At 35.8% G+C, this 14247-nt stretch overlaps 1 protein-coding gene across 2 annotated transcripts in view; it reads right to left on the bottom strand.

The window, feature by feature from the left end:
- The window catches only part of PREX2 (phosphatidylinositol-3,4,5-trisphosphate dependent Rac exchange factor 2), a 235549-nt gene that overhangs the window by 115786 nt on the left and 105516 nt on the right, over positions 1 to 14247 (bottom strand). For both annotated transcript variants that reach the window (XM_032470041.1, XM_032470042.1), the window contains 7 exons: positions 13514 to 13617; positions 12782 to 12831; positions 10201 to 10276; positions 5383 to 5455; positions 2802 to 2944; positions 2547 to 2639; positions 559 to 707 (listed from right to left, as the gene is read on the bottom strand). In XM_032470041.1, the coding sequence (XP_032325932.1) occupies positions 559 to 707; positions 2547 to 2639; positions 2802 to 2944; positions 5383 to 5455; positions 10201 to 10276; positions 12782 to 12831; positions 13514 to 13617 (688 nt within the window). The remainder of the gene's footprint in view (positions 1 to 558; positions 708 to 2546; positions 2640 to 2801; positions 2945 to 5382; positions 5456 to 10200; positions 10277 to 12781; positions 12832 to 13513; positions 13618 to 14247) is intronic.

Raw genomic sequence — 14247 nt, 5'->3', positions numbered from 1 at the left:
CTTCCTTTAGAAAAACCTGTACTGTCTAATAAATTTCCTGTAATAAACACAAGGTTGCTTCTTTCTCATCATAGGTAAATAGACAGATTTTTTTTAAAGAGTGGACACATTACACGGTCCACAAAGGCACGGAAGTGTCTTTCACCCACTCCTGACCCCATCTCCCATGAGTATTTCATTATAAATAGTATCTGATCAACTCATCGCCCCTAAAATTCTTGGAGCTGAATGTGGAAGAATCAGTTTTTATTACGAAGTGTTCTATTAGTTTTCTTCACTCAGAATCAGACTCAACCCAATCCAGACCAGAAAAATGTGAGTAGCAAAAGGAAAAGATGATTTCTGCTGGAACTACCTGATTCACGTAGCAAGCACATTCCCATCGTAAGCAGTGTAGTTTTTTCCCCATCATCTAAAGACCAGTCCCAGTGACACTGTTGGGGTTTAACTGTGCCAAGCAACGGGATGCTTAATTCCAGACATTTACTTTGTTAACTGTTGTATTTTATTCACATCTGTATAATTTTTTTTAAACCCCACATAAATCATACAACTTACTCCCTTGGCTTTGTGCTCACGAGAACTCGTAAAGGTTTTCTGCTGTTTAAGCATGATTTCAGGAAGCAATCCACTTCACTGAAGGGTCTCATAAAAACTAGGTCACCATTAATAGCAAAAATCTTTTTCCCAACTTCCATGCCAGCCATCTAAGAGGGAAACAGCAAAAAAAAAAAAAAAAAAAAAAAAAAAATCAAATTATATTTTAATAAGAAATCTATTTTTTTTACAGAATCAAAATTTGAAAAGGTCTAGAACTTATAGATTTTGACATTTTAATACATCTGCAGTGTTCTTATACAACATCACAATACAGAACTGTGGAAGAGATAACTCAGCAATTCTCTTTGACCTAGTTTTGCATTTGATCACCCATCTTGACTGAAACTCTCTGCCCTCCCTCCCTCCATGACTTAACACGGACTTAACATGTCTCCTCCTGTGACCCCTTTTCCTGTTGTATTTTATAGTTCTTATTTCACCCTTTTAACTACAGTCAAATCCAGGGTTAATTATTTTTACTCTATTTTCCATTTCTATCCAATTAACTCAGAGAGTTTCAACCTCTACATAGCCACTGATGACAACCAAATATGCATCGCTAACTAGCCTCACACAGCATAGATATCTCCAGGGCAGGAGAGAGTAATGGCCTGGAATGCAAGGACAAGAGCCCTAACAGGCAGACCACAAGATGCTAAGGAAGACATTATCTCTCCATGTCAACCAGGCCAGTCTTCTTAACCAACCCCGCTGCCTATAAACTATATGCTGCTTTGGTTACCAGCTAAATATAAAAACCTGGGAGAGGGTATTTTATTGGTGACAGAGTCAGATGAAGCTGGGTTCTAGGAACATCCTTTGAAAAATGGCTGGGGAAAACATTTCCTCAACATAGAAAATTACTAAAAATTTCCACGAACAGAGTATGAGCTGACCAGTTATTTTGTTTGAAATCAACGTGCTGGACATAAATCGTTGTGTTGCATGAGACTGTGTTTTTGGTAAAAGACAGAGACCCTGGGCATTAGCAGATAGGATGGGTGACAGTTTGCTACTAACTTTAAATAGATTCAAAGTTAAAAGCCATGCTTCCTTCATTCTCACATTCCTTATTAAGGATTAAGCATTTGACAGGGATGGTAGGCAGAGAGAGGAATACTTTAAATCTGATATATTTGGGATATAACATTGGAAGGTAGGTTCCATGAGGGCAGGGAATCTTGCCTATTTTGTTTACTGCCGTATTCCCAGAGCTTGGAACACTGCCAATCACATAACAGATACTAAATAAATACTTGCATTCATTTGAATGAATGAATGATGATCAGGAGATTCCTCCATTTAAAAGGCTAGTGAGGTAAGAGAACACCAATCAGCATTAACCCAATGAGAAAATAAATCAAAGCATGTGCTTTACCGATGGAAACTGTACTTATATAAGACAATCAAAAGAGATAAGAAAACGAGGGGTAGGGTTCAGCGGCAGAGCACACACTTAGTATGCACAACGTCCTGGGTTCAATCCCCAGTACCTCTATCAAAAAATAAATCAATAAATAAACCTAATTACCTCTCTTCTCCCCTCCCCCCCCCAAAATTGATAGGAAAACAGAAGACACAGCTCTGGATGTGATGGAAGAACCACCTGACACACATAACACAGCCCCACTTGCTGTGGTCTCCACAGGGCTGCAGGCTAGAATGTGTGAACAGGGAAGTCCCAGGAACATGGAATAAGCCACGTGGACTCCTAGGAGGTCAACAAGTCCAGAGCTTAGTCTCTACAACATGTCCCTTCAACGATCACTACAGACGCAGACACCCTCCGTCACAAATCTCAGCAGCATTTAAAAGAATCCCAGAATAAGACTATTCAAACATTATTTTCAATAAAGATATTTAAAGGCTGATTTCAATTTGTTTAAAACGTTTATACTTGTATCTCATGGACAACATACTTAAATAAAGATGCTAGTTTACATTACCTCAGCATTAGATCCCTTTTCTACCAACTTTATTATTGGAACTTTGTTTTTGTCTTCTAACCCAAAACCATAGCTGCCTTCATTGGATTTAATCTGAAATGCAAAATATTAAAATTAGTAATAAAGCAACTATGAAAAAAGTTACAAATCTAACAGAATGAAATGACACATTGCATCACCATCGAACATGTTTATGTGATCTCCCGTTAATGTCCAATCAAGAAGAAAACTTGTACCACATAGTGATAAACTTACCAATAATGACTTAGCTATAACATTTTCCACAACTTTTAAATCATGTTTCATAAGTCTGTGCTTCATATTTGATCCTTCCATTTCCTCATCCGCAAAAAAACGGAAAAGTAGGGGTTCGTCTTTGAATTCGCTTTTTTCAACAACTATGGAAACAGAGAGAGATTCAAACTGTTTCAATTAATCCAAAAGTCAAACTCATTTTCCAAACTGACAGACCTTCAGTAAAGTAACACCTGTCCTATTCCTCAAATTTATACTCCTTGAACAAGTTACATTCACAAACATCCCAAAGGTATTTTTCTATTTCTTTCAAGCCAATGTTTCCTTTAAATTACTGTTACATAAAGGATTTCAAATTTTTAAGATAAGTAGTATTTTTGTCATTGTTAACTTCTTTCTACTTAACTGAGTCTGTCACTTTCCAGATTAAAATTCAACTTTAAGGAAAAGATTATACTGAGTCAAAAAATGTATGCAGTTCAAAACACAGAAACCTGCAGTGTTCTGAATTTAAAGTAAACATTTTAAACAAAAACACACAAACATTTATGTTCTTAATATCCTGCACAATTATGGGAAAATTCAAATGGGTTAAGAGCTGCCCTTATGTGTGTGAGCAATTTCCACTGTGGTCAATTTTGTTCTAACACTTCAAACCAAAAATATATCTTCTGAATGAAATGTGACTTTAGTTTCCACTAATTCCTGGTTCTTCTCTGTTTAAGAACTGTATTCTCAAATAAATTTATTTCTGCAAAGATCAGTTGTTTCCCTTTTATCTGAGCATTAATATTTTCCCTCAAAGTCCCTAAGATCCCTGGCACTCTCTAACGAGATAAGGTGTACTTTTCATTAGCCTTTTTAAAAATAAGGCTAAATACTGATAAAATCTGTATTCAGTGAGATCCTGACAGCTGTTAAAATATTTTAAGAGAAAATTTTCTCTATTTCTATTTATCTGACCTTACACCTTGAAGCATACTTGTTGGCACAGATTGATTCACCGAATCAGGGATCTAAGTGGTCCCATGGCACAGCAGAACATTAGGCTTTATCATGAGACAGACCTGAGTCTAAATTCCAGGTCTGGGACTGATTCTGGGTGTAACATTGGGAAGCACTGAACTTCAGTTTCCTCACCTATAAAATGGGGCAATAAAACCTTGATAATGTTGCACAAAACTAAAATGAAGTAATAAATGTAAATAACTTGGAGAATATAGTAGGCAACCAAAAATGACAGCTCTTTTGTTTCATTATTTTCATAGAGTTCCAAATAATTGTTTTTGACCAGATGTATGTGTGGATTGATCTTTGAATGGAAGACTGGAGGGCAACGTGAGTGAACAAATGAAAGTACCAACCACAAGTGAAACAGTAACACAAGTTGTAGCTGACCATAGAAACGAGAATATAACCGAGGCCGAGTTAGGTCTTGCCTATATGACCCAAACAGTTTCCCAAAACCCACATGGTGCTTCTGCTACTGCTGTTTTCCCCACCGAACAGCATGTTTAAAACCAGGAAGAGAGGACATGAGCTAAACTGGCTGTGTTTTATTCACGGGGGCTTTCATAGGGAAAATCTTTATTGTGACTCAATCTTTTCAAATAATATTTAGATAAAACTACCACTTGTTGGTGCTTTAATGTAAAGAGAAAAATAATCAAAACCATTGAAGATTTTCAGCTTGGTATTACAGTGTTAATTCCGTATAATGATGCAATTTCTTCCATTCCATGATTGGCTCTTCAAAGACTGACATTTCTGAATCACAGCTCCTACAGTCCTCCAGAGATACTGGAACGCAATGGATTTCCCAAAGGAATATATGATAACCAAAGATGCTCTCAAAATCATGCTTTTTGCTGTACTTCTTTAGCCCCCAAAAAAGTAACTTTCTGAATGTAACTGAAAAATAGGTGTATGAGCTATCAAATATATGCATAAGCTAATATATATTGAGAATGAAAAAAGATTGTTTGGGTTTATGGAATCTATAAGATGGTATATATAAATAGAGAGGGAAAATTTAGTTTCATTACTTTATAAATTTAAGGGGAATGAAGTCTCCAAACAAGAAAGAACATCAATCTTAAATTAGTGGCCAAAAAGAAACATTTTTTCCCCACAAATTTATAATTTTGTTCTCTGAAATAATTTTTAAAGCATTTTTCTACAAATAACTAAATATTCAACCATTTATGCTCTCATTTAATCATTTTAATATATACTGGCATTCCAAAAAACCATGAGTCTGATCTAAAATAGTTTCAAAGAGACATATGAGTTATTTTTTTTTTTTAAAAAAACTTCTAGTTCAAGACCTCACTGTTCTGGAGTCAATCTGGAAAAATGGAAGAGAAGTCTTGGCAGCTGGTAGATAACACCTATGGCACCAAGAGTGAAACTGAAGGTACATGTGGTGACCCAACATGGACGGACACACGGCAAGACCCAGACAGTCTTGCTGGTTCGGCTCTAAATGACTTCACTGGAACACTGAGAAATTCCCAGTGTGTCCTAACAAAACAAAAAACAGTGGAACACATCTGTAAGCTTCCAGAATAAAAATCCCTACCATGGTGCATAAATCCATTGTCACAGAGTCCGATGCCAAATATCATTGCCTCTTCTCTGGTGCGGCAGTCCCCCTGCGAACCACAAAAGCACGGTATAAGTTAATAGGCAACCAGAGGTTCTGCCTGTGACGTTCCCAGCCCTGTGCTGACATGGCCGTGCATCTGTCAGGGTGTACGCTGCTCTCATAAGCCCACGATGCATCTCATTTTTATAAAACATTAACTTGATTTTGAAAATATCTTCTTTTGACATTAAATTTTAAAAAAGATTTAATACTTGTGGAAAAACCAGGCTTTATTAAACATGAAAATATATAAGTAACTGAAGTTTATCACTGCCACAAGTGATCCTTTTCTCTTATTTCCATCTTATATCCCAATTATGAAAGAAAATACCCTATATATGAAAACTTGCCAATGGAAGATTGCTAAGCAAAAGTCATTCTGCACAGTCTCTGTTATCCCTTCCCTCCCACCAAATGGCCTTGCTCTGTTACCCCCTAAGAAACTAATCTAGGGTGACTCCTAAGACCCTAAGAGCATGCTGTTAGCCTGAGCCAGCAAATGCAAGCTTCTCTTTTACTACCTTGCCAAAAAAAACTAATAATCAGCTCATATGCTGACCAGAAGGCCTGATGCAACCTTATGATTTTTATTTAGAAAACACCTATTTTATTTATTTAAGTATGGCTTCATATACAGTCTGCCCTCCCACTGTATGTGTGTATGTGTGTATGTGTGCATTTGTGTGTATGTGTCTACATCACCTTACAGTTGTACATTTGGCAGTTTAAGTGCTTTCTCACATATTAGCTCATTTTTCCTAGTCCTGTCTTTTAGCTCTTAGGTGCAGCACTCTGCCAAATCCATCCTCTCTTCGCTCTGGCTTCTCCTTCATGTCTGTGTTAACACCCTAATCTCGTGTTTCTTCATCTCACTTCTAAATTGCCATAATTTATTTCCTGTTCTTTCTTCAACATATGCTGTTACAGAATTAAACTTTCTTACACAGGAATTTCATGTTCCAAAACTTTAAACTGACTCTCTTTCTTTTATAATCATAAAAGACCCCAGATTTTGGTTGGGCTTTGCAGGCCTCTGGTACCCTGGCTTCATTCTACCTTTCCAGCTCCATTTTCCAAACACCTTCACCATCGCTCCAGTCAAGTTGGCCCCCTAGTGTTGCCTGAACTTATAATAGGGAAGAACAAATCTGACTCCATATGCATCTGTTTCTTTTACTTCAACCTTTGTGTTCTATTGCTTTGGCTACAAGTTAAGAATGTTGCCTAAAGCCTGAAATGTATAAGAGACCATTCTCAAGGCTCTGACCTTTAAAGGTGTAACACTTTTCCATTCATATAGAGATTTTAAAAACTGCAGAACAGAGAATAACATTTGTTTTACTGGAGGTTTACAGGAGCATCATGACCTGACCTATGTGGAGAGATGCAAGAATGAAGGATTCCAACACGAAGAAGTTTGCAACAACCAAAAAACCTCCTCCCCTCTTAGTATAAAAGAAGCCTGAATTCTGACTTGGGTAAGATGGTTTTTTGGAACACTAGTCCACCATCTTCTTGGTCTGCTGGCTTTCCAAAAAAAGCTGATATTCCTCGCCCCGACAACTCGTCTCTTGATTTATTGGCCTGTCTCACGGTGAGCAGTGCAAGCGTGGACTCGGTGACAAGTTCTCTGTGCTTATTTCCACCCTTGCTTTCACTCATGGATTCATCCATTCCTACAGCTCCCTCTCTTCACCCTCTACACATTTAAATTCTACCTGTTTACTATCAAGGACCAGGACAAGTGCCACCTCGTGCTGAGACAACTCCAACCCTCACTAATCCTCCTATTAACTAACAAGGCATTGATAATCTGTATCTTCAGACAATGCGTCCATGACCTTTTCAAAATCTAGCTGTTAAGTAATTTTTATGTACTCCTTCAAAAGATTTTTTTTTTGCCACATAATGGGCCAACTGCTAGAAATAATATATGTAAAATACTCAAACACAAAACACTTGCCTGCCCTCAAGTAATTCAAACCTGGTCAAGAATTTAGTAACTTACCACATGGTATATAATAAGTACCACTGTCCAATTTAGTCACGGCACCCATCAGGCACACACTAGGTGCTGGCACAAAGAGGTTAAAGAGGTCCCTTCCCTAAGAAACAAGTGGACAGGTTCAATATAGCGTGGTGTTGGCCAAGACAGATACACCCAGGGAACTGGGACCACAGAAGACGACGCTGAGCCCAGTCTGGAGGACGCAGCAAAGTTTACTGGCGGAGATGATGCTGGAGCAGAATCTTACAGGATACACGAAAATTTGCCCAATTGACTAATAGTCCTTTGAAGGCAGGAACCATGTCTCCTTTCTGTTTTGTTGGTTTGTTTTATTTTAATCATCAAAGCACTTGCTTAAATGTTATATTTACAATAAGAGCTTGTTTAATAATCACTGACATTAGATTAATGATTCAATTGATATACTGGCCAGGCTAATATTTTATTGAACATAATGGTGTCAAAAGTACAACTAAAATGTTTTGGTATCCATGTGCCCTTTAAAATCTCTCCTTGTGCCCTATAGAACTGGTGAGAATAAAAAAAAAAAAATAAAAGGCATAACAAAAACTGCTCTGAATGTGAACAAGAAAGCATTATTTAATTTCAAAATATGATTGATCCATAAACAAATTACAACTTCTGTGAATCAAATGATGTTTTAGAAGGACATGAATGCACTTGTCACACTAGGAGTCAACTTTACGGAGGAAGTAATTTCTTTATAAACCATTAAACTAGAAGCAGCATGACAGCAGGTGAGAAATTCAGCAGAAACGATATCACACAACATGACTACAGAACAAGGGAAAACCTGTCAGATCTAGGCTATTCTCCAAACAACGTACAGACTATCACACTGGAGCCAGTTCATTTGTCCTCTTAAGCTGTCTGAATCAATTCAGTGTCCTGGTCAACACTAGAAGTTAAGGTTTATTATCACTTGAGAGCCTTGGTGGAAAGAGACCCTCATTTTTTAAAAAAAATCTCTTATTTCTATTAGAGGAAGAACTTGAATTCATCATTCTATTATCATGTCTTCCTCCTTAAAGCCAGCCCTTGTTGTCCTAATCTGAATCCAAGCACTAAGAGTTAATTATGTCTGAGACCTGCATGTGGGTAAGTCTTACACCATCAGAATCATAAAGCTTAAGTGATGGAGAAGAGGTGACAAGTACAACTATTCCAGTAAATAGTTAACAGCTGTGAAAACAAAACCTACAGAGATTAACAGACTCATCCAAGTTTGTATAACCGATTATCAACAGAGCTGTCATCAGACACCAAGTTATCTGAATCCCAGCCCATTTCAATTTCTACTGCATACAATTTCTACACATATTGTCCCAACAGACCACTAAGAAAGCCTGAATTAAAAAAGAACTGCAATTTGGTCTGGTTTTTGAGCAACTTTTTCTTAACTTATTCTAGTCTTCTAATGTTCACACTTGGAAAGTAAATGTGCCAAAATGAAAAAAAAAAAAGTTAATAACTGACTTTCTGAGTCAGAACTTTAAATATTTATTCAGTATGAGCTTTTGCTTTAAAAAAATCTTTCTTCAGTTTTCTTATGTAATCAACAATAGTACAAGTTCGTGTGAATTCTGTAACAGTACAATTTCTATGAGAAATTCCAATTGTGTTACCAAATACAGAGCCAATTCCAGTGACACACAGAGACCATAGTGTTGTAAAAGGCTGGGACACCAGTAAACCCATGGGACATATGAATTCAGATTCTATCTAAAAGGAACTGTTTGGTTTAATCTAAGATCTTAATTTCTAAATAAAATAAATTCAAGTGCTATAAAATGCAAAAATAGGTGATCTAGGATAGAAGTTGATATTAAATAATAAAAATCTCAAAAATAGGGGCACAGATGAATCAATGTGAATTAAACATTAATATTTGAAGCAAAAGTGTAAACATTTCTATGACTATCAAATGTTATTATCCACTTGTAACAAAGGAAGTAGACAATTTTCTTCAATAACAAAAATGTAAATTGTCTCAATTATCCATTTGGAATGACATTTTAACCAGTATCCCCTTCCTCAAAACAGTAAGTTCTATCAAAGTGAATATCAGTTTTCTTAGCCTTTTCTTTAATCTTTGGAAAATATTTGACTTTTTGTTAGTTGATCCAGTACGGTAAAAAACTGAAATAAATGTATATTTGGGTGTCTGTTATAATGAGGTAGATGCCCTGATATACAAATAACATTTTCTCAATACCAGCTGTCAGCTCCTGCATTCTGAGACCCAGAGCAATAATAACAAATTTCATGCTTCCCTATTTAAAATGTGTGAGGGTGAGGTTAAAGCTCATATTATCAAAGCACAATTATGATCTGACAGAGAAAAAGGCACAGGGAGATTCGAATAACTTGCTAAGACTAAAACCCAGATCCTTTAAAACAAATCAGTGAACAAAACAGGCAAAGAATTTTAGTGCACGCACATAGCTAATCTTCAGTGAAATTCAAATGACCATTTTTTTGATGGCTCTTAACTGATATTTTTGAATTAAGACACATCTTCCTTTTGAAAGACAATACAGAATAAAAATTAAGCGTGAAGACTCTGAGGTCAGGTTACCTAGGTTCAACTCCTAACTCTGTTTCATACGAACTTGGTCAAGTTATTTCACTGTGTCTCATTGGCAAGTGGGGAGTTTTGAAAAGTACCTCGAAGTTTAAAGCAGCAATGACCATAACTCAGCCACTTCTGTTTGTCTATTTACCTGTGCGATTAACCAGTCTATCAGCTTGTTGGCCATGACGACAGATTTGTAGGTTCTTAAGTGGTAATCTTTATCCCTATGAAGGAAAAAGAAACCAAAAATACTAAGCAAGAGGATACGGAAGCACAAGGAAACATTTCATTTAGTATCAGTGTGCAACAGAAAAGCTTTCTCGATGTAATTTGAATCAACTGTGCCACTTATGTGTAAATAAAAGAGCTTTACAAAGTGTACAGAACACCTGAAAACTCCTTGGTCAGCTCACACCAGGAGAAGAAACCCACACAGATACAAACGGGACATTTCTTCTTGCACATTTTCTTATATCCAAATCAATTATCACTGCTCTGTTATCTGGTAATAACTGGAAATACAATATCTCATTTATAGAATTCCTTCCCTTTAAGTCAAGATAGATTCTACAAAAAAAATCTCGCCAAAAGGTGGTGAATAAAGCCACCCCTTGTATTTCTGCTCCTGAATGCTCCAGGAAGGCAGAATTTGCCCTGGAGGACTGTTTGTTTGGCTCAGCTGTAGCAGGAGACCTCAGGCGTGTCCAGAGGTAAACACACAGAGAACCCTGTCCCTCATTTTGTCTGATCAGAGCACGGACTTGGCGACACCACATCCCCAGGGAACCTAGGGAATAAGTGGGTCTCCACGTCAGACTCTCCTTTCTGTGGACTTCCCAGATCTGAGAGATCTTTCAAAGTCTAGTTAGATGCCAACAAAGTGCTCATGATCAGAACAAAGCCCCAAGGGCAGACATCTATAATTCATTTATTTTGCAGGCCTGGATCAAAAGGGAATGAGAAAACGACAGTCTTTTCAAAATGTCAAAAAATCCAAACTGCAAATAACTTGACGTGACGAATAATTACTAACTATATTCACAGTTCTTTACCCTCTCGGTAATTTACAATTCACACTGACATCATTTCATCCCCTTTCATAAAAAGCTCCCTGAAACATGATTGAAATTTCTGAGATTTCAATAATAAATGCACTAGGTTAACCAGTAATCAACGGCAGATTTTTTTTAATCTCTTTAAACTGATCTCCCTCTTTCTGATTCCTCATGACCAAGTTCATCTTGTTTCCATGAGCATCAAGGGCAGGGTCGTCATTTACAGACCACATGTGGGTCTGCGGGTTCTTCATCCAAGTGATTTTGCTTTTCATAAGCTGAGTTCACACATATTAAAAGCATGACTATCATACATTCCATCTGTTTTACGGTTTTTTTCTCCCCATAAATTTACCCTAGACAACTCATAAACCATTGTCATTTCTAGCCAAAGAACAATTCCTTCTTATCAGCTCTTTCAGAGTGTTCTTGATAAAAAAAAAAAAAATCCCATGTGGCTAAAATATATTTTCAGAACACCATTTTCTCACATACAAAACCTATATATATATATATATACACGCATACACACACAGATGAGATGAAAAAAAAATCCAGTATCATTTTTTGTAAGGAGAAAAAAAATTTAAGTATCCACATGTTACTGATTTAAGTAATCATCTTTTTAGCATTAAGTTGTCCCAAATATTTACAAGGTCGTCCAGGCCAGGAATATAGCAGAGAATCAACAAATATTGGTTTTTTTTCACCTCCTTTTTCCTGTGGCCAGGGCACTTTCAGGAGTTAATAGGTAAGATCCTATTGGATTTCCAACACTTAAACAGCAACTTTTGGAATCATTTTTTTGTTTTAGCTCTGCATTTCCTTGGAATTGGAAACCAGAATGAAAAATAGAAAAACTGTCCATCAAACATTTGGATTCTATAGCCAGGACTGAAAAGCCTCTACATTTACTTCAGAAATAGTATATCCATTTTTTGTTCTGAAAAATGCTTTGGTTGATAAAGTCCAAATGATATCTGGCCATCTGAAATTACTTTAACATTACATTACATCAGTTGGAGTATATCAGTGCATATTACAAAAGTACAAAAAATATCCTGTATTAGTAACCATAACACAAAACTCAAAGCTGAAAATTAATCCTGAGCTCTCTTTTTAAAAAAAAAAATCATATCTCTTCAGAATTAAAAACATAGTACAGAAAAAAATGAAAAAATTACATTTATTAACTCCAAATTAATTCTTAATTTTCGAGTGCAGAATTTTTTCTTTGGATAAAAGACTATTAAAAGCAAACACTGTGAAATAAAATACACATCCAAGATTCAATTACATAGTTTAATGAAAAGTTAATAAATAAGTAATCATCAATGGTAAATATTTATAGTAAACAGTATTTCCAAATCATCTCCCAACCAGTCACCTATTCTTTATTATACTGGCTGAATGTGGCTAATTTCATTATCAAGTCTGTAATTTACTATGAATTAATGGCAAATAATTTTAGAAATCAGAATAAAAAGAGTAGAAGAAACTGTATAATTAGAGCCTCAGAAAATTCAGCAATGTTTGAAGATAAATTGTTACTTAAAAGTAAAACTTCCACTTTTGGAAGAAAAACAAAATAAGCTAAGTTCCAGCTTCATAACATTTAATATGCAATATAAGTATTTCCATTTAAATTGCCCAGAACTTAGAAACCAGACTCACCTTATCACTGGAGTAAATAGACTATGAAGGCGGCAATATAATCGTACGCCCTATTGTAAAATACAGACATGTCAAAAGCAAGTAAGATCACTCAAAGGACGCACCAATGAAATTTTGAAATAAACAGATTCATAGTCAACATTCTGAAATCATCCACTGTCTTACACTAAGTTATTCGAATGTTACCATTACATCATAAAAATAGTATGACTTAAATCATTAAAAACAGGGTTAAATGGTGCTATGAATTTTTCATACTCATATCACATATATATATAAAGGATTTTTTAAATTACTTTTCTTAGAATATAAAATTTCAAGATACAACACAAACAGAAGATAAATGTTTGCAGCAATCCATCATGGTGCTTGATCATTATATGTCAATGTAAATTTTTGCAAGTGTACAAAGAAAACGTCTTACATGAATTTAACATATTTGTGTTTTTATTAAATGTATTCAAGTACCATGACGACTTGTCGCTACATGCGAAGTGATTCTCAATGGACATTACCTTCTGGGTGATGCGCCCGCACTACTTCCATTTAAAACCAGATAAGAGAATAAAAACAATGCTCTAAAATTAGAATCAAGAAGCTTGCTTATGCTTGTCATTTAAAATTTTTCTATACCAGCAGAATCTTTTTAAGTCTCCCTACAGCCATTTATCTTGCATAAGTATGACAACATGAATTCTTCCATTGATAAAGGGTTGTGGGAGAGACTGTTACCTTTGAAATCACATCCTGCATCTCATTTCTTGGATAAAAGGTTCCATCATCATAGCGAAATCTGTATAACATCTGTTCCGGTTTGAATTGATGTTTATCAGTAACTAAGAATATAAGAAGAGTATATTAAAAACTGACAACCTACAAAGCGGCGGATTAAAAACAAATGTATAAAATACATATTCCCTAATACTGAAACTTTTAGTTTTACCAAAAGTTTTTTTTTCTAACGTAGTAATGCAAATGTACTACTATGACAGTAAGATTCATGATTAAGATTTTGTTACATATTTACAATTTCCATATAATGATTTAAGAACTTAATTGAGATCAGCAACACTCAGCCAGCTTAGCACATACATTTGCGGATGGGCAGTTCACGTGCATGTGTAGATTTGTATAAACATACGAGTTTGTGTTTTCTATTTCTTCACGATGCCACAAAGTCAAGCAAAAAGTGTGCTTCCAACAGCAAATACTCCAAGTAGTGAGTAACAATTTGATTCTCAGCCCTAGAAGTGAATTTTAGCATTTATCTGTCTTATCCCCCAGCGATCAGGCCAAGACCACACATACACCAATCTTGACCATTGATCCTATGTTTAGATCTCTGGAGTAGATTAGACAATTTCAGTATGCCACTGATTCCAAATTTTAGTCATTTTCCTACACTACTAAATGCTTTTCTTACATGTCTCTTAATTTTTTTTTCCTCAGAGGAAAATGAGAGTAGT

This window comes from Camelus ferus, chromosome 29 (assembly GCF_009834535.1).
Source record: "Camelus ferus isolate YT-003-E chromosome 29, BCGSAC_Cfer_1.0, whole genome shotgun sequence".
Classification (NCBI taxonomy): domain Eukaryota; kingdom Metazoa; phylum Chordata; class Mammalia; order Artiodactyla; family Camelidae; genus Camelus; species Camelus ferus.
The sequence above is the reverse complement of the archived record's forward strand: the minus strand, read 5'-3'. Positions and strand labels throughout refer to the sequence as shown.